This window comes from Pseudochaenichthys georgianus, chromosome 1 (assembly GCF_902827115.2).
Source record: "Pseudochaenichthys georgianus chromosome 1, fPseGeo1.2, whole genome shotgun sequence".
NCBI classification, from domain to species: domain Eukaryota; kingdom Metazoa; phylum Chordata; class Actinopteri; order Perciformes; family Channichthyidae; genus Pseudochaenichthys; species Pseudochaenichthys georgianus.
Genome location: NC_047503.1, coordinates 32,578,916 through 32,599,304, shown reverse-complemented (window position 1 = coordinate 32,599,304; position 20,389 = coordinate 32,578,916). Strand labels below are relative to the sequence as shown.

The window sequence follows — 20,389 nt, the reverse complement described above, 5'->3', positions numbered from 1 at the left end:
TACTTGATTCCTTTTCTCAGGAGGCAGAGTGGGATTTCCATCAAATATCTTTTCTGTTCTGTCATTTATTCCTTCCATTTTAAAGTGTGGCTGCATGCAGCACGGTAATTGGCTGCTGGAGAATGAGATGAAATGTAATAGGTTAAAGAGACGCCCGTGATGAGCTGATTATATGCAGCTGCGGAGTGAATGTATAGTATATAGGCCTACCCAGTCTTCCTAGAACTTGCGCTGAACTTCATATCCACTATAAACACGAAGGACGAGTTTTTGTTCGAAGAAGGCAAGTTAGATTCAGCAGCACGTTTGGAAGAAGTTGCATCATGTCTAACTCGTGAAAAGACGGTGCTCCACCCTCAGCAAACAGTAAACAACGCCTACTATAGACAGTTTATCAGGGCCGTATTCACCATATACATTGGGGGGGACACATCCCCCCCAATATTCAGATACACTCAAAATGTCGTCCCCCCCCCCCCCCCCCCCCCCCCCCAATAAATAGCAACAAAAAAAAAGTTTAAATTTTTTGATTTTTAAAATTAAAATAAAATTGCTATTCTATAACTTCTTTATTTTGGTTATTTGTATACTTGAAAATCTATATTTTCTGTTATTGTGAACTTCACCAAAATGATATTTCTTTTCATATGTAAATTGGTTCCTTATTTTGTACCCGGGGGTGTATTTCCCTGTTGCACGTCTGCGTCCACCTTCAGTTAGCTTGATGCTCCAAGCAGGTCAGTCATGTTTTAATTTGCCCTCCATCAGTTCTGGTATCTTTTCTAGTTAGCCCTAAAGTAATCTATATTATTTTATTTCGTAATGGTAATGTTAATGAACCCTCCGTTTAGCTTCTTTGTGTAAGTAACTTGTAGTTCTGATGTTAAAACCGAACTTTTCAGGAATAGTAGCTAACTAGCTGTGGGCTAGCTGGTTTCAGTTGTTAGCCAGGGTTTAGCGGGCTAGTGTCAGCTATGTGGAAAATGACGGTGTCGTTTTGGATGTAATCCAATAGATATTTATTCATGTGGATTATTTCTATTTTATTTTGTAATTTGTAGGGTGTGGAAAGATTTAAAACTGTGATGTGAGACACCTATGGAATACCAAAGGTGCCAGAATTAATTAAATAATAAATATTCTACAATTATTATGAAATAGTATTTCATAATCGTCAGAAGCATTTAAAAGATACTCACACGCAGGAGGTTTGCAGTGTGCATCATAGCTTGTGCTGGGTTTAGAACGCTCAGAATTGCTAATAAACATGTTTAATGATCTTATATCCAGCGCTGCTGACCCGTATTCATCACATCAGCAACTGCAGATCGCCGAGGTCAAGCTGTAAGCATGAGCAAGAGGAAGGGTGGCAGTGACATTAGACAGTTTTTGGGCAGCCTCAGAAAAGAAAAAAAGTAAGTTAAGAGCAGTGAGAAAGTGAGTATTGTTTCCAGTCAGATAGCTTGTTTACTGATAATATTTCTTCCATGTTCACTCTGGTGTGTTCAGAGTAGAGAGAGAGAGGGAGAGAGAGAATGTGAGCATGGCGACCAGACAGGGAGAGTGTGCGCTGGTGACATGGAGGTAAGTCAGAAAGGAGCTATATTGATGGTTAAGACAGAATAATGACAACATAGCAGTCTAATGTTAAAGGGGACCTATCATGCAAAATGCACCTTTGTACGTCTTTTAAACATGAATATGTGTCCCCGGTGCGTCAGGGAACTCACCAAGAGTCAGAAAACACAACCCTCTCTATTTTCCTCTGTGCCCAAATCTCTAAAAAAGGGGTTGCAACAACGGATCTGAAAAAAACGGATCCAGATTGAGCACTGTCCTGATGTCAGGATGGTGGCGCTACGGCTATTGGGCCAACTCCACCAATCAGGAGGAGACAGACACGTGCTTTGCCGTTCTAAAGCGCTGGAGAAGCTGTAGAAGCTGTAGTACATTTAAAAGGCCAAAAGATGGTGCTGTTCTCACTGAATCCAAAATGTCAGGCTCAGTGTTAATTTGAGCGAAATGAGGAATGGCTAAAATGTATGATCTGTTTGGTATTTTGAGAAAAAAAAAGTATAAATATGCCTTATATAGGTATGGTCCTACACTATATTATTCAAATATAGCATGATAGGTCCACTTTAATGTACAGACTCCTGTGTCCCCCCATATGTATAATGTGTATCAACAGTCTTTCTAGTCAATAGTTTACTGATATTTCTTCCATGTTCACTCTGGTGTGTTCAGAGTAAAGAGAGAGAGGGAGAGAGAGAATGTGAGCATGGCGACCAGACAGGGAGAGTGTGCGCTGGTGACATGGAGGTAAGTCAGAAAGGAGCTATATTGATGGTTAAGACAGAATAATGACAACATAGCAGTCTAATGTTAATGTTAATTTAAGATGAGATCATCCTCATATGTATTTCAGATAATACCATCAAGCAGGGAGAGTGAGTTTGACAATGAGAGAGAGAGCAGCCAGGCAGGCGAAAATGAAGGTACAGGAAAGGAAGGGGAGGAGCTTGGACTTTGCCCAAATCATCCAAATGTGAAAGTCATACCCAGTCAAACCCTATCAAATAGAATACTCTACTTTCAGGAGAAGTGGTTTGAAGATCGTCCATGGCTCCATTACAGCCCCTCTGTAAAAGGGGTCCTCTGTTTCTATTGTGCTAAATACTTTGCAGCACAAAAGTCTAAGCTTGCGTCAAAAGCAGATTCAGCGTTTGTCAAGACTGGTTTTAACAATTGGAAGAAGGCACTGGAGAAATTTAGTGTGCATAAACACAGCCAGTGTCACAAATTAGCTGTGATGACTAGGATTCAGGAGCCAGAGCCTGAAAGACGGCAGCAACAAGCAAGAAGAAATCTGATGAAGATTGTTGAGGGTGTGAGGTACTTGGCGCGGCAAGGTCTAGCTTTTCGAGGTGATCAGAAGGAGAGTGGGAATCTAAGCCAGCTTCTAAAGTACAAGGCAACGGGCGATGCAGAGCTGACCTCCTGGCTAAAAGGTCCCCTCGATTTCACCAGTCCGGAATTGCAGAACGAACTGTTGAAGGTGATGGCCAATACAATCGTCAAAGAAATTGTGTCGGAAATAACATCAATGCCAGTGGTCCAGTTCGCAATTATCATTGATGGCACCCAAGATATATCAGGAGTTGAGCAGGAGTCAATATGTGTGCGCTCTGTAGATGCAGATCTACAACCAAAGGAAGAATTCCTGGGAATCTACCAAGTGTCATCAACAACAGGGCAAAATATAGCCAAGATGGCATGTGATGTGATGACGCGCCTACAGCTTCCTCTGTCTCAACTCCGAGGACAAACTTATGATGGTGCTGCAAACATGGCTGGACGATTGCAGGGAGTACAAGCCATTTTAAGGAAAGAACAACCGCTGGCTGTGTATTGTCACTGTGGTCCCCACTGCGTGAACTTAATTACGCAGGCTGCCTGTGGAGCCTCTCCACTAGTAAGAGATGCAATGGGTCTGGTCCATGAATTGGGGGGCTTCTTTAATCAATCTGGCAAGTTCAAGTTGATTTTCCAGAATATCGCAAAATCAGAGCATGGTTCAACTTTCACCTCATTGAAGCCTCTCTGTCCCACCAGGTGGACTGTACGTACCCCTGCCATCCGCCCTTGAAGAAATGGCATCATGCAGCTCACCTGAAACTTCAGCCAAGGCCAATGGTCTTCATGGAACATTTCTTAAAGGGAACACTGTGCTCGGCCTTTTAATGGCTGAAGACCTGATGGGGGATTTGGAGTGCCTGAACACCTCCCTGCAGCTTAGGAAACAGACCGTTTCAGGCATGTTGGAGGCTGTAGACCATGTCAAAACAAGCATGCAGGTCAAACGAACGGAGGAGCATTTTGATGTATTGTTCTCGAAAGCAACTGCTGTGTCAACAAAGTTGGACCTACAACCAATTCAGATCCCTCATGTCCGCAAACCTACAAAGCGTTACACGGGTCAGGCTGCAGCCCATATCCATCCCGATGCCCAGTCCTTGTACAGAGTCCAATTCTACAATGCCTTGGACACAGTGAATACTCAATTCATAGAGAGGTTTGAACAAGCTGGATTCCACAAGCTGCAGCAGCTTGAAAATGTGCTGCTACACGGAGACATGGACAAGGTGGTAGAAGAGTATCCTGAATTGAATTCAAGACTACTGCAGGTGCAGCTGGCCATGTTTGAGGCTAATTACACCTATGAAACAAGCTCAGATGTTGCTAGCATTATTCGGGAAATGGTGCCAGAGGTGAGAGGTCTCTTCGGTCAGGTGGAAGCTTTAGTAAGGCTTCTGTTGGTCGTCCCTGCCTCTTCTGCAGAGGCTGAGAGGAGTTTTAGTGCCCTGAGGAGGCTTAAGACATGGCTTAGATCATCGATGAGTCAAACAAGGCTGAATAATGTGGCCATATGTCATGTGCACCAGAAGAAACTGGACAGACTGGACCTTGAAGGAATATGCCAGTCTTTTATCAGTGCCAACGATAAGCGCAAAAAGGCTTTTGGGTCCTTTACTTGAGGGTTGGGCTTTTTGGGCGGGTGTCTGGGAGGAAGTTGGGGGTCTTTTTGATTTTGAATGAGCGGCAAGCAGCTAGTGCGAGTCGTGGCTGTAAAACAAAAGGGCAATAAAGTGTTCCTGTTTCTATTGAAATTGCGTGGCACAGACCTTTCTATGGATTGAAATGCTTTAATGTGATTATGGTTATAGTTGTACTTTATTCATCCCTAATCTCTGCCATTACAAACAACAAAACAAGAAAAGCTAAACTAGATAAAATAGGGCGATGTAATACAATGCACAATTAGACATTATGGTAAAACATTTTAACCAGTTAAGCCCCAAGCCTGTTTTTCAGGTCTCAGGTTTGAAAATGACATTCCCAGAACAATTGACTATATCTTCACTTCTAAAATGGTTAAACTAATAATCTTTTTTCTCAAAGCAATGATAAACCTGTGAGTTGGATGTAGAAAAAGTCAGAATCAATATAGATGTTTTTAAAGTAAATTCAGATTGAAAATAGTAAAAAAATGTAAATGATAGTGTCCGTGCAAAAAATAAACCATTACTTATTGTGAAAACCACTCTTGAATGATGGGATAGTAGACTAAAAGCTTTAGGAATCCAAAGTACAACATATAATAAGTACCCTGTATCAAGATTGATGCAAAACAAGTATTTACAAGGCACACCTTTATATGATCATTATAGTTATACAAAATAAGAGAATAACAGAATAACGAAATCATTCCAACTCATACTACAGTTTAAAAAGGGAGTGATTTGTAAAATATGCATAAAGAAAAAGTAAATCTGTTCAGTTCTGTTTCAAATGGGTGTTGTTGAGATGTATCCATAGATTTAGTCCCTAATGTTGCTCTCAAAGTGCACCAGATTGATGCTTTTAACTTCAACATTTAAAAAAAAATCTTACCGGGGGAGCATGCCCCCAGACCCCCCTAGAGGAGGTTAGGTCCCCCCCCGCCCACACCCCCCGTCAAATTGTCCCACCCACATTGAGGATGCTTCCTACACCCATGCCTGAGACACAGTTTCGTGACTATTGTTGTGTTTTGCCCCCACGGGCAGGGGCATGGTGTTTAACAGGTTTTAAAGTATCCAATGTGTTAGTGATTTTTTTATGTATTTTCCTTTAGAATGGCAGGAAATTAGTATTCAAATTTGTATTGAATTTTTGGTCCCCCCCAATGTAGACTCCATGAATACGGCCCTGCAGTTTATACAAGATTTGTTTTGAATTTTTTTTTGCATTTGGGCTCGACAGGCTTCAACAGGGTAGAGTGTATCATCAGTAAAGACCTTTCAACAAGTTGTCATTTTTGTTGGGATTTGTTTCCTAACATGCGTCTACACGGGTAAATCGATTTTAGGCTGCCTGAAGTCTGCGTTTTGGTCTTAATTAACTCCATCTGCAAAGTAAAATATTGCGACATTGTATTTATTTATCGTGTAGCCTACACTTCATTTAGCTTTTTCAGATGTGATAACCTAAAGATATGACGATAATGTGACTGTCTTACTGAAACTACCCAATTGTATTAAAAGAGTTCAAACATTTCTGCAATATTAAAATCCTTCTAACATGTTGGAGAATAACCCCATAATGTGAGTTGTTTTTACCTTGTTGTTTTCACGAACGGCTTTGAATAATGCATGACTTTTACCAGGAACAGAGTAGTTATACAAATGCTACTACTTTAACTTAAATTAAGGAATCTAAATACCGCAATCATGTTTATTGTCATGCAACACATGATGAGTTTATCCATTTGAGGCACTCTCCTAACACTTTTAACATTTTTCAGGTCAATGAATATACTAGGAGCAGCAGTGTTGGTTCTGCTGGCCGGCTGTCAGCAATGTGTCTCCACTGACACTCCACCAGAGGTCAGGCAGAACAATAGTACTCTGTACGCAGCCTGCAAAATGAGACCCAGCACCTCACTCCCTGAAGGCCTGCCAAAAGTGTACGGTCAGGTGCTGTTTAAGCAGGACTATCCTGAGGGGGAACTCAAGGTGCTCCTTCAGTTCAGTGGCTTCCCCACAGACAGCGCCCCATTGCCCAGAGCGGTGCACATCCATCAGTTTGGAGACCTGAGCCAGGGGTGTGACTCCACTGGAGGCCACTACAACCCACACAGCGTACATCACCCAGACCACCCTGGGGACTTCGGTAACTTTGTGGCTCAGAAAGGAAAGATCAATACGATGATAGAGTCTGAGGCCACGCTGTTCACAGGGCTGTCTGTGATTGGAAGAGCCGTGGTGATCCATGAGAGGGAGGACGACTTGGGGAGTGGGGGAGACGCTGGGAGCCTGCTGAGTGGAAACGCAGGCCGGAGGCTTGGCTGCTGCATCATTGGGATTTCTCCCCCCAGCCTCTGGAATATGAAGTATGAGGTGTATAATAAACGTAAGCTTGTGGATGCTGGCATGTAGGACAATTAAAGAGATGTTTCCTTGATTAACTCATTGATTGGATCCATTGTGTGGCTTATCAAAAATGGTGGGAAAGTGTCTTGAGAATTCAACTGCTCCAAAAATAAAATAAATGCTTCCTTTTAATCCTTGCTGATTTTCTGACTTTTCCTTAAACACCATCGGTTTACATTTTACTTTATGACCAAAGTAACGACACTACCCGAGCTAAGAAGGTTAACATGGTATTCATTTGCATGTGAATGTCATTTCAAATAGATTATCACATTTACAAAAACCTCCATTACATCTGTGCTGTGCAGGTTTCAATATGATTCTATACTTAAAACATGTTTTTATTCAGTTAAATCATTTATTTTACTGAAATAAATATGGTTGTGGTATTTCTTTCTGATGAGTTAATACTTTTTGCTACAAAACATGACCAAAACGTCAGTGCTGGTAATGTTGTGGGTTCTGTGTAACAGACTAGCTAGTTCACTAAATGTTATCTTCACTACATTTGTTCAAAGTCAACTGTCCTTAATAGTGTCATGCAGCATTCTATATAGCTGTGATACATTTGTTTGTGAAAGTGTTTAGCAAAAAAGCAAAAATATCCCACATTTTATAATTTAGGAGAATAATAAATGAAGTGTTTTGGAAATGTTTGCATTGTTTTTAAAGAAAATAAAGTTGCTGCTTAAGCTAAACATCTGGCTGATTTATTTGTTGTTGTAGAGATCTTTAACATGGTTTCCTAAATGTGGACGTAGGTAGAAAGACAAAGGAGAAATCCTAAGCAACAACACCTCTTTAAGTTCATGACAAATGCAATTACACGTGTCCCTTTATTTTTGTGTTAGTTCTAAAGAAAACCTAAATCAGTGTCTTATTCCAGAGTCAACATTAGACATGTTATTACAATTACATTCTCCTTCAATGTTGGGTTCATAGTCAGTCTTAAGTAAATCTCAAAGACTGACATTTTGTGTCAATGCAGAGAAATCTAAATCATCCCACCTGGTCAAACTCTCTGAAACACAAATTCCACAGCCCTTTTTTGATACTTTTTAAATGAACTTGAATCATAGTTCCTCCCGCTCTGATAAAAATGCATTCTAAAGCTTCAAACTTTCTGGCTAAGGTTTGGGTTTCCTGTTGTAGGAAGGAAGCTCATCTCTGCCAAAATGAGCTCCAAAAAAGTTTTGGAGGCTGTTATAGCAGCGTATTGTTCAACAATCACATGTGGGTGTTACGCTCAGGTTTCAACATTCTTTGGACCATTTATACATAAGACTCAAAACAGATCAAATTAAAGCATAAATAACATTGTTGGTTACTGACAGTGGACATATAGATATTTGTTTTGTTTCTCAGGAGGCGTTCCCGTTCCTCTGACAGGGATATATTCATTTTTCTACTGTCAGTCAATCCTAACAACTCAGGTGTGTTTCATTATTCATAACAATGAATCAAGTAGCATTAATAATGTATCAATTATCCTCATGTTTCTGAGGATTTCTCCTGATGCTCTGCACCACGAGAGCGGCTCGTGGAAGACTTCACATTTCCTGACTTACAAACATCTGTCTCCTCTGTAAGCTCTGTCTCCTGGTTTGACTGGACGTCCTCCTGCTCTTCTTCAGCAGGTGACATTGTGCTATTGATGTTTTCCTGTATCAAAATACACTCTGTTTCAACATTTTCAGTGCATTTCTCTGACTCTTCCTCACTTTCTCCTGTGGGGTCAGAGTTCTCTAAAGTTTGCTGTATGTGGCAGAGGTCTGACGGATGTTGTGTTGGAGAGGAAACACTCAAACACTCCTCTTCTCTTGAATGCTGAATGGTTAAATCCGTTGTGACCTGTGATTAGCCGATGTCAGGACACTCCTCACTGTCTGGTGTTTGTGTCTGAGGGCTGGCTGGCTCTTCCTCGGCTGGTTGGCACATTTCCTCGCTGGACGCCGATGGTGCCTCCACGAGAGGCTCCTCTCCATTACCTGACACAGCGGGGGGTTCACTCTCTTGGATGGAGATTTCTGTGGAGCTCTGCTGATCCACGGCTATTTCTTCTGACACTTCATCACCTATATGAATAGAAGATTTAAGACATGTAATTTCCGCAACACAGAACCATAGATGGCGTACACTGAGAGAAGTTTAGGGCACATTTATCCCTCACCTTCCTTTCCAGGAGACTCTGTTGTCTCCGCCTGCTGAGTGTTCAGGATGATGGTTTCTTTTCCTCCTATTATGACAAAATATAATTCAAAATAAGCCTTAATAAAAGCATGAGACATCCAGAAAGCTGTATGCTGTGGTGGAAAATGACTAAGTCCATTTACTTTACTTATGTCCAATTTTTTATTATTTGTACTACATGAGAAATTCTACTCCACAAGTCAACAAATGTACTTGGATTCATTTAATAAGTTAAGTTACTGCTAATAATGCAACATATTAAAAACACCATATAATGTATTGAATTGAATAACAATTACTTGGTGATATTTATAAGTTATTAAGCAGTATTATTTAATAAAACATAATCTACACCTTTAAAATCTGCCACATTTAAGGGTGGTACATTTTAATGCATCAACAATTATTTTGGTACTTTAAGTATATTTTGATGCTAATCATTTTTAATTCAGAATTGCTACTTGTAATAAACTATTATTCTACATTTTCATTTGCTATTTCTATTAAAACATCGAGTATGAGTTCCAACAATGCTTGTCACTGTTGTATTGAATAGAAAAGATTACATTCATTTGGGAAAGTATGAGAAGTTATTGAAGAAGATGAAGTTTGCATGTTAAAAAGTATTAAGAGAAAGTGAGAGAAACGTACTTCCATAAATTCCCAGAGACACATTATAAGTCAGGCCTTCAGGAAGCAAGAAGCAAAAGGACAGAAGGAAGGATAAGGCATGTCAATTATTGGAAAAAGCAAGTAGAATACACATTTCAATGAAGCACATTAGTTTCAGTATATTAAAGGGGACCTACCGTGCAAAATGCACTTTTGTACGTCTTTTATGCATGAATATGTGTCCCCTGTGTGTCAGGGAACTCACCAAGTGTCATAAAACACAACCCTCTCTCTTTTCCTCCATACCCAAATCTCTAAAAACGGGGCTGCAACGGAGCTGATACAGATTTGAATTTTTCTGATGTCAGAAAAGGGGTGCTCCGCCTATATGGGCAACTCTCCACCTATCAGGGGAATGAGAGGTTGGGCCACGGCCATTGCCACTCGAAAGCGCTGGAGACGCTGTAGTACATACAGTGGGACAAAAAAGTATGTAGTCAGCCACCAATTGTGCAAGTTCTCCCACTTAAAAAGATGAGAGGCCTGTAATTGTCATCCTAGTTATACCTCAACTATGAGAGACAATATGAGACAAAAATTCCTCCATGCAGATCTCCTCTAGAGTAGTGATGTTTTGGGGCTGTCGCTGGGCAACACAGACTTTCAACTCCCTCCAAAGATTTTCTATGGGGTTGAGATCTGGAGACTGGCTAGGCCACTCCAGGACCTTGAAATGCTTCTTACGAAGCCACTCCTTCGTTGCCCGGGCGGTGTGTTTGGGATCATTGTCATGCTGAAAGACCCAGCCACGTTTCATCTTCAATGCCCTTGCTGATGGAAGGAGGTTGTCACTCAAAATCTCACCATACGTGGCCCCAGTCATTCTTTCTTTTACACGGATCAGTCGTCCTGGTCCCTTTGCAGAAAAGCAGCCCAAAAGCATGATGATTCCACCCCCATGTTTCACAGTAGGTATGGTGTTCTTTGGATGCAACTCAGCATTCTTTCTCCTCCAAACACATCTACTTGAGTTTTTAGCAAAAAGTTCTATTTTGGTTTCATCTGACCATATGACATTCTCCCAATCCTCTTCTGGATCATCTAAATGCTCTCTAGCAAACTTCAGACGGGCCTGGACATGTACTGGCTTAAGCAGGGGGACACGTCTGGCACTGCAGGATTTGAGTCCCTGGCAGCGTAGTGTGTTACTGATGGTAGCCTTTGTTACTTTGGTCCCAGCTCTCTGCAGGTCATTGACTGGGTCCCCCCGTGTGGTTCTGGGATTTTTGCTCACCGTTCTTGTGATCATTTTGACCCCACGGGGTGAGATCTTGCGTGGAGCCCCAGATCGAGGGAGATTATCAGTGGTCTTGTATGTCTACCATTTTCTAATAATTGCTCCCACAGTTGATTTCTTCACACCAAGCTGCTTACCTATTGCAGATTCAGTCTTCCCAGCCTGGTGCAGGTCTACAATTTTGTTTATGGTGTCCTTTGACAGCTCTTTGGTCTTCGCCATAGTGGAGTTTGGAGTGTGACTGTTTGAGGTTGTGGACAGGTGTCTTTTATACTGATAACGAGTTCAAACAGGTGCCATTAATACAGTTAACAAGTGGAGGACAGAGGAGGCTCTTAAAGAAGAAGTTACAGGTCTGTGAGAGCCAGAAATCTTGTTTGTTTGTAGGTGACCAAATACTTATTTTACCGAGGAATTTACCAATAAATTCATTAAAAATCCTTCAATGTGATTTCCTGGATTCTTTCCCCCCATTCTGTCTCTCATAGTTGAAGTGTACCTAGGATGAAAATTACAGGCCTCTATCATCTTTTTAAGTGGGAGAACTTGCACAATTGGTGGCTGACTAAATACTTGTTTGCCCCACTGTATGCCAGGCCTGTAAGTCTGTCAGGCTGTAGTCTGCCACAAAAGCAGCTAGGAAGACTTCCCGCGCATGGTTGCCATGGTTGCCCTTCTGTTTATTCTCCGCTGTGGACGCTCTGGCTCTTTTTCTCCCTCCCCGAGGCAAGTGCTGTAATTCTCTCCGGTAGTCCACTAGCAGATGACAAACACCCTCCTCTCCGCCTCTTCCAAGGGACGAGGGGACCGTGCGGCAGAGTTTCAGTTAGATTTTTTTCCGCTGGTCAACATGTCCGTTAAAGTTTAAATCTTCCGGACAAAGTTAGAAAAGTGCCAGTCAAAGGTCTTCTTGGTTATTTATTGAGCTTTAAAACAAATGAATAACGACTCTATATAATATTATAAGAATAATACACGGAGGACGGAGCCTCTCTTTTCCTCCCCCTCTTCTGAGAGCCCAGCAGCTGATCTTTGAGCACACCCCCCTCTCCTGCAGGGGGGGCGTGGTCAGCTCCAGCTCATTTGCATTAAAGCTACGTCACAGAATCAGCCCTTGCAAAAACAGGGCTGGAAAAGAGCAAATAGAGCGAAATGAGGCATGGCTAAAATGCATGATCTGTTTGGTATTTTGAAAAAAACTTCACAGACATGTTTTATATAGGTAGGTATGGCCCTACAATATACTATTCAAATATAGCATAATAGGTCCACTTTAAGATAATGGTGTTCACCTGGCAGGCTCCATAATCCAGACATTTCTAATGATTTTAGTTTCTTCTCCAGCTCTGCTACTCGGTTTCCCAGAATCCTAACAACAAAAAGGAACAAAAACAAATATATTTTCATGTTTTCTTCCGGCCTTATTGATAGAGATTACAGTGCATTAGGTATGTGTGTTAGGTACGAGATTGAATACTTGTTGATTTGGCGTTGGTGCTGAATAACCATGTTCTTCTCATGGATGGTTTCCAGCAGAGCTGTGGCGAGGGACTTGAGGTCTGAGATGGACTGAGGAGTCACCGGCAAGCTGCAGCCGTTTTCTTCAGACAGTAACAATTCCTTCACTGCACACACATCATTATTCTCAGTTAAAATACAGTCACCATGTTAGGCTTTCTACAAATCAAGAGTTTCTAAAACTGCATTTTCCTTCAAAGCTTGTGTAAATGTCTATGTGATGCCCCTGTGGGTCCATCAGTAGAGAGGGTGTGGCTGTTCTGTCTGTGCTGCATTGGCTGCATTGATTGCACTGATTGCAGTAACTCAGGGCACCTGGGTCTGGTGCTCTGCAGCTATTTTAAAGCCTCTCTGCTCCTGTCTGTGCTCTCTGCTTTTCCCTGCAGGCACTCCGGTTTTGTTGAGTATACTATGAGTTTCTTCAGTTGCTTTACTTTGTGCACTTCAACACTCTCACACACATACATGTCCATACAGTCCTCACCCTGCATTTACATTACTGATACCACTGACATCCACACCTCATACTTTACTGGGTTTGACTTAATTTGATTTGTTTGTCCTAAATAAACATATTTTGTTAACCGTCAACATGGTGTGTCTCCTTTTTGTTGTGGCCTTTTGAGCCAGGTCATAACAAATGGGGGCTCGTCCTACGGGTTATTTGGTTAAAAGTTTGTGTAGTGCTCAGAGCACATGGCGTCATTTGAGCAGCTAATTAGTTGATGTGGTCCAGCTGTGTGCTGGCTCGGCGCTGCTATTTGGGGGACACATCATGTTTTTTTGGGTTTGAGGAAGCTTTAGTGTTTGACATGTCGTCAGGTTTTGTGTGCCAATCAGAAGGTAAGATGTTGCCGTTTGTTACGCTTTTGGTAAAGAGTTTTCCCCGCTAGGCTTAAGTGGCGTTTCCCCTTGGGTTGCGTCTGTTTGTTGTTTTCATAGTGTTGTGGCGACGTGGTTAGTGTCAGCTGTTTTCGGACAGCTGTCTCGGGGGCACGTCCGCGTGAGTTCTTGGTGTTACCTGCGTGCAGGTCGCTCCATAACTCCGCCGGGTTCCAGTGCGTAATTACCCACCGCAAGCCACATGAAGACTAGGTGAGATTAGGAAGATTTAGTTTAGGCAGTTAGGGGGAAGTTCTCTGTTGGGTTAATCTTATGCCCATGCGTGTTGGCAGTTTAATACTTTGCTTTCTGATTGGCTATTATGACTTCTTTGTCAGCGTTTGTGGATGCGCCCTCAGTGTCTTTATTAGATGATTGCCAGAAGGCGCAGCTGATCGAAATAGCAGAGCACTATGACATTGCTGTGGTGGGGAGCAAGCGGAAACATGAAATTAAAACTGTCATCTTTGTTTGAGCAGGGGGTGTTGCAGAAGAGTAAGTCTGGTGCGGCAGGGTTCGTGCCGGTAGTGGTTCAGACAGTTGGTTTGACGTTCGAGCAGCAAAAGGAGCTTTTGGCCATGCAGTTTGATCAGGAGAGGTTGAGGTTGGAGCAGGAGAAGTTACAGTTGGAGATGAGGTTGGAGCAGGAGAAGTTACAGTTGGAGATGAGGTTGGAGCAGGAGAAGTTACAGTTGGAGATGAGGGGTCAGCAGCAGGAGGTAGAGAAGCGTTTAGAGGTGGAAAGGATGAAATGTGAGGTGGAACATGCTAGATTACGGCTGATGGGAGAGGGCAAGTTTTCTCCAGGGGAGGATGGTGGTGATAGGTCGGCATCATAGACTGTATATATAAATGGACGTAGGGTCCGTGACGTCACCCATAGGATTCTGCAGAGTTGCCGTGAAGCCCTTAGTAGGCGGAGTCGGCCACTAACGGCTCGACAGTGACGTCAGAGTCTAACTCCCGCCTTCTCCAGCCTGCTCCAAATAGAGGCGAAGACACGCCCATCTACTTCCGGCCCATGGGACCCCGGAAGCGAAAAATTAACATTGAATTCAATGGAGAGAGAAAACGTATCTTTTGATCCCGTTTGAATTGTGCCACGAACTACACATATGATGGTTGTCAATCTTAAACAATAAGTTCCATGTCAAAAAAGTCACATTTTGTCGTAAAACTGTTGAAATATAAGACTATGAAAAATACGCGACTACAAATCCCAAATCCCATTCTGGCTCGCGTAAGTGATGTCACAGGCGATAATGCTCCAAGTGGTTGCGACTCGTAATTAAAGCGAAGAAGATCTCATAACTGATTTATTCCCTCCAATAAATAAGAGATTGCTAAAAATAAATTCACTTTTACAAGATGCCTGTGTGCTTTGTACCAGGTTGTAATCACATAAGTGATCATACTTATAGATCATAGCTCGTTCTATCGCTTCCCGTCTGATGAAAGGACCAGGAGTCGTTGGATCAGACATATCAGGTAATACACATGTTGTGCATGGAACACAGTCAAGCTAGCTACATAGCTAGTAGCGAGCACGTTAGTTAGCATCACATTACTTAGCCTTGTCATTTGTATTAGCCTTAACATGAAGTGAACCCAAATGTTAAACAGTAAGAGTAGTCATGATGGTAAGTATTTTGTGAAACATTTGAAGAGTAGCCTATCGCCCCCTCCACCAGGTGCTAAGGGGGCGGGAGGTAGGCTAACGGCAGATTAGCATCTGCGATCTTTTCTACTTAATACTATCTGCTCAAATGGTTAACATTGAACATTAAAAGATCAGGCAGTTCAGGGAGAGTCGAAGGAAGGAAGGCAGGCAGGCAGCTTTGCATGACATTTATTTATTTATAGAAGGACCATGCATACAAAAACATTAATCTCAGCAAAGAGAAGAGATGCAATATGCCAGATTATAGCTAATAGCTAATTTCCATCTGTGGTCCATTCTTCTGGACGTGTTTCATTGTGATGATAGTGAGTCAATCTGTTTGTTGGAAAGACAGTAGTTGAGTGATTACTGATAGAACATTATTAAAAGAGATAATTATTCAAAGTGTTGTTACTGACCTTTTTCTCTTTTATTTTCTTTACCTCACCTGTAACTGCTGAGACCCTGAGGAACATGCACACTGGACTGACCTGCTCTGGCAACCTGATTTCCACTGTACGTAATAGTATTTGGTTATGGTATATTATTTATATACATCAAAGGCACAATGCACCCCCCAGAGACACACATGTATTGAGTGTGATATTGTGCATAGGTCAAGTGAAATCATCTTTACATACTAGAAAACTGTAGGAGTGGCAACTTGTTTTGAAATTGAATTTTTAATATCCGATAATGAAGTTGATCTGTTTTCTTTATTCTTCTCTCTTCCCAGCTCCATCCATCACCGTGCTCTGTTCCTGCAGGTCCTGCTTGCTAATCGTTATGCTCATATGTTTTTACACAATTACAAATAAAGTCAATGTATTGTATGACATGAAGTTGTGCTTCATTCGGAGACAATAATACATTCATTCTGCCTTCAACTGCACAATGACTGTGGACTGCACCGACATCCATGTAGCTGCCCCCAGTAAGATGAACCAAGCAAAGAGGGTCAACATCATGCCTAAGGACATCCCGCTGCATCTGCGGAGAGAGGGCTTAGACTGACCTGAGACCAGCACACCCAAACACAACGGCTCTTTTAAGAGCCACCTACAGTTTCAAAGAGTTGCAATCCTACGTTATTATAATTATTAAACTGGTTCATGTATCACTTAGTTCACTGAACCGTGATGAATGAAAGAAATGAGTGAGGTAGTGGTTTAAATAAGTTACAAAGACATTAATATGAGTAACAGGTCAGTGTAAACACAAGCTTCTGTCAATTATGGATCACTCAAACTATTTATATAAAAATATGTAATAAAGTTCTAAAACAAGTATTCGGTATATTCCTTGATAGCTTTTGGAGAAGGTTGTTTTTAAGTTTACTAAAAGCTATCGTTTCAACTGTTTCACTTTATAAAAAGGAACAGGTGAGTAGAGCATCATTGAGTTTCTTATTCTGGCAGTAAATTATCCAAATGAAATGTTTATCATTATTTTAGTCAACCCTAAACAAATTGATTGTACCTTTTTAATAATGACCTTACATGGTCAGCAAAGTTAAATTAACTTCAGAAAATCAAATCTGTTCTGAGAATAAACTAATAAATGTTTAAAGATAGGAACTTGCCATCCCACTGAAAAACAGTCCGTAGAGATTTAAAGGCGTAGTTGTAGTTCAGTCCAACGTTTCATTTGGATTCATTTCTCCAACAGTCAACTATTTTCATAAAGAATATATATATTTTTCAAAGTCAACTTTATTGTCAATCTTACTCAGTTTGTGTTTATAGACAGAGAGATCAAAAAGACTTTTAAATCAAATAAAATTATACAATTTACAGATATGTATACAAATATATATATATATATCCTATATAATGATGGTGGACACTTCACCTCCAGCAGGGCAGATGGCTGCACAAGTCCATCGGGGGATGCTCCCAAAACACCGACTCACTCACAAAGAGACCAGACTCGAACACTGTCTCCTGATAGGCCTGCACAAAAGCCTTCACCCCTTCGGCCTCGTTTACAACCCCCCAGTTGACAGCCATGACTCCGTCCAAGTTGTACCCCCCGAGCACCCTCTTCATGAGGGACGTGCATGGAGTGGATGAAAGTCCCGACCGCAGCACAGCACCAAACTTGCTGGCTGTCAACCTGCCCCGCCTGTGTAACTGCCACTTTGTCTGCTGTCCTCCGGTGGCTGTCTGGATGGCAGCTTGCTGGTCTCTGCTCAGTCGCATTGAGGCAAGAATTGCCTCAAGCCCCCGACCCCCATGCCCCTTCACCAGCTCCGGCACGGTGACAATGGCCTGATGTTGAGGCCGCGGCTCTGGCTCAGGTGACAAAAGCCATGCCATGCCACACTGTGCGCCCCTCAGTGCAGACCTGAACCAGTCTACATCCTGAGTGGCGATGTCTCTGGCCAGTGGGTTGTATGTCTCCTCTCACTGTTGGTAAAGTTGAGACACCGGCTGGACTACTTTGGAAGTGCCAGGCTTCCTCCACTGGCACTCGACATCTGTGGAGCTGATCTGCCACATGGCACATATTGCCAATGCTGCAGCGTGGCTGCATTTGTACATCCCCCGTGCACAATCACAGACAGCGCTCTGCATCGCGCCATCCTCTCCCATGCAGATCTGTAAAAATAAAGTAAGTACCATGTTTGTTAGCATGCTATAATAGATTGAATGAGCAATAATACAAGGATGGTCCGGATCTGGGGGTGGGAGGGTTTATTTTTCCATAGTTTTGTCCTCTTGTCTGATTGTTGTTGTTGTTTGTTTTTTCTGTATTGATTGTGATTGTACATTGTATTTTTCTAAATGTGTATGAATACATTTTTGAAAAACATTTGATCAACAATAAAAAAGGATTTGGTCAGGATCTAGACTCAGTGTGTAGTTTATTAATTAATCAATGCTCTCTACATTAGGAAAACACATACCAGTGTACCCGAGGGAGTCACACACAGCTGTGCCTGGATAACCAAACAAATTGACAAGATAACCAAAACCCTTGAATCTACACACAGCAAATAAACTCAAATGACACAACGAGATGTAAAAGGAGATCACACATACAGTATAATCGATATAAAACTGTCCGCTTCAATCTGAAGAGCAACTAAAACAAAACACGGGAGTGTACCTTGTTCTTGTGAACACTAATGTTATCCACAGCATACACAGAGACCACGAAGTTCTTAAGGAGAAAACTAGTTACTGAAACAAAACACGTTAGTGTACCTTGTTAGCTAATGTTAGCTAGCTGACATTAACGTTACACATTGCACTCATGTTACTCACCAACATCTTGTAAAGCCGGTCCCGCTGATCTTACAGAACCGACTAACTCCCCTTTCGTGTATGTACAGCTCTCAACGTGTCCAGACTTGTAGTCACCTCGTTTTATACTTTTATTCTCATTCTGAAAGAAACAGGTGAAATTTGCTAACGTGACGGCCATCTTTGTGATGGTGACGCGTATTGTGCGAGACCAAGAGACCTATAGTTCACTCAGCGGTTTCACACAAAAAAAATTGTAACTTCACAGTTTTACGACACATTTTAATTTTTTTGACTTGCAAAATATTCTTTTAAATTGACAAACATCATATGTGTCATTCGTGGCACAATTCAAACGGGATCAAAAGATAACCTTTCTCTCTCCATTGACTTCAATGTATAATTTTACGCTTCCGGGGTCCCATGGAGGCTCCCGGAAAGGGAGGGACTTCGCCTCTCTATAAGGGCAAAGAGGCGGTGCTGAGGCGGAGCCGAGGCGGGACAGGGCGGGACCTGCTGCCACCGAGCGTGACGTTCCAGACCTAGCTCAGGCTAAGAAGCTAAGCTAACATGCTCTCAGTATTAAGCTAACAACCTATGCTAACAACCCAGCTTGAGGTCACTGCTCCTCGTTCCCGGCATATTCTGAAGGTAAGATACCCTGAACTTTACAAAACTTGTCCTTTTGATTTAAATGTTCTTGAACCTACACTATACAATTGTTTTTTAAGTGCTTCACCGTTTTTCAAATATAAATGTCATTTAACTAAACTTTGTAAACTAGAAGAGATATGGCCAGTGTTGCGTGAATTAAATGTGATTAATGAAATATGACTGTAGAAAAAGAAAGGTGCTTTTATATTGATTAATTTATTTTTATTTATTTCAGCATTAAGAAAAAGAAGATTGCAACCTCCTCCACGCCAAACTGCACAACCTGTAAGTTGATGGTCCTGGCTTACTTTACATGACTTCAGATGGTTGACATTACACACAAACATACTATACATATACATGTGTGCACAATTGTAGATAAACAGCATATATAAATATATATATATATAAACTGTGTGCTGTTAATCAGTTTTTTGAGGTTTTGCTCTCTTGTTACTTTTAACCATACAGGTGTGATTTCATAGTTATTTTGTATGTTATTGTCAAAGGAACAAAATGAGCAACCCTTTATACTTAATTTGATATCCCTCATGATCTGAAGCATTTGTTACTCTCATTTATTTTCCTCCCATAGTGACTGTATGGATAATCGGAGACAGCTATGTCCGGCGTGGAGCCCAGAGAGCTACAGAGACCATCGGCAGCAACCTTGGCCTCGACCTGAGGGTGTGCTGGTTCGGTTGGGGTGGACTGCGCTGGAGAAGTGTCCTCCCTTTCTTTTCCTACTCCCTGCGAGGAAGAGCAGTCCCGGATGTCCTCCTCATCCACTGTGGCGGCAATGACTTGGGGGATGTGCCCAGTGTTCAGTTGCTGAACCAGATGAAGGAGGACCTGCACCAGCTTCACCATCGGCGCCCTGGCATGAAGATCATGCTCTCCCAGAGGCGCCGGTGGAGGGCTGGTGCAAATCCTGTCAAAATTGACAAGGCCCGGAAGTTTGTTAACAGTGTGATGGCTTCTTTTGTTCATAGCCTAAATGGTGCCATTGTTGACCACTCCAACATTAGACATGACAGTCCTGGGCTGTTTTTGCGAGATGGAGTTCATTTCACCCCTAGGGGAAATGATATTTTTTTTAAGTCACCAGCCAATTGCCTGAAAGACCACCCCCAAAGACTGTGAACTGCTAAAATGTCAGTATCACTGTCTTTGGATTTGGCCTTTAGAGTATGTATTCTAAGGCCCTTGCTAAGCCCAGACTGTCATGGCTAATGTTGAGTTAGATATTACATCTGTAGCCATAACACTGTTAACATGGCTGCTCTTCCTCTTCCCCCAATGGACTCTGCAGCTCTCCAGGCCCATGCTGGGCATGGCTGTCTTTCAAACCTTT

The 20,389-nt window shown here is 42.0% G+C and overlaps 2 protein-coding genes and 1 long non-coding RNA gene across 3 annotated transcripts in view; 2 read left to right on the top strand and 1 right to left on the bottom strand.

Moving 5' to 3' along the window:
* The first annotated feature begins 5,803 nt into the window (after positions 1-5,803).
* Positions 5,804-7,036, top strand: LOC117454469 (extracellular superoxide dismutase [Cu-Zn]-like). The gene is made up of 2 exons (XM_034093727.2): positions 5,804-5,896; positions 6,347-7,036. The coding sequence occupies exons 1-2, from the start codon at positions 5,883-5,885 to the stop codon at positions 6,978-6,980; spliced, it is 648 nt and encodes a 215-aa protein (XP_033949618.1). The 5' UTR covers positions 5,804-5,882; the 3' UTR covers positions 6,981-7,036.
* A 1,142-nt stretch (positions 7,037-8,178) lies between these two features.
* The window catches only part of LOC117452727 (coiled-coil domain-containing protein 149-like), a 37,867-nt gene continuing 25,656 nt past the window's right edge, over positions 8,179-20,389 (bottom strand). Inside the window, exons 8-12 of the mRNA XM_071204043.1 lie at positions 12,551-12,698; positions 12,366-12,442; positions 9,816-9,851; positions 9,145-9,210; positions 8,179-9,049 (exon numbers count right to left, since the gene is read on the bottom strand). Coding sequence (XP_071060144.1) covers positions 8,832-9,049; positions 9,145-9,210; positions 9,816-9,851; positions 12,366-12,442; positions 12,551-12,698 — 545 coding nt within the window. The 3' untranslated portion in view covers positions 8,179-8,831. The remainder of the gene's footprint in view (positions 9,050-9,144; positions 9,211-9,815; positions 9,852-12,365; positions 12,443-12,550; positions 12,699-20,389) is intronic.
* Positions 14,876-16,111, top strand: LOC139433837 (uncharacterized). Its single transcript, XR_011643239.1, has 3 exons — positions 14,876-15,649; positions 15,870-15,900; positions 16,059-16,111. It is a non-coding gene; the product is annotated as an uncharacterized lncRNA (long non-coding RNA).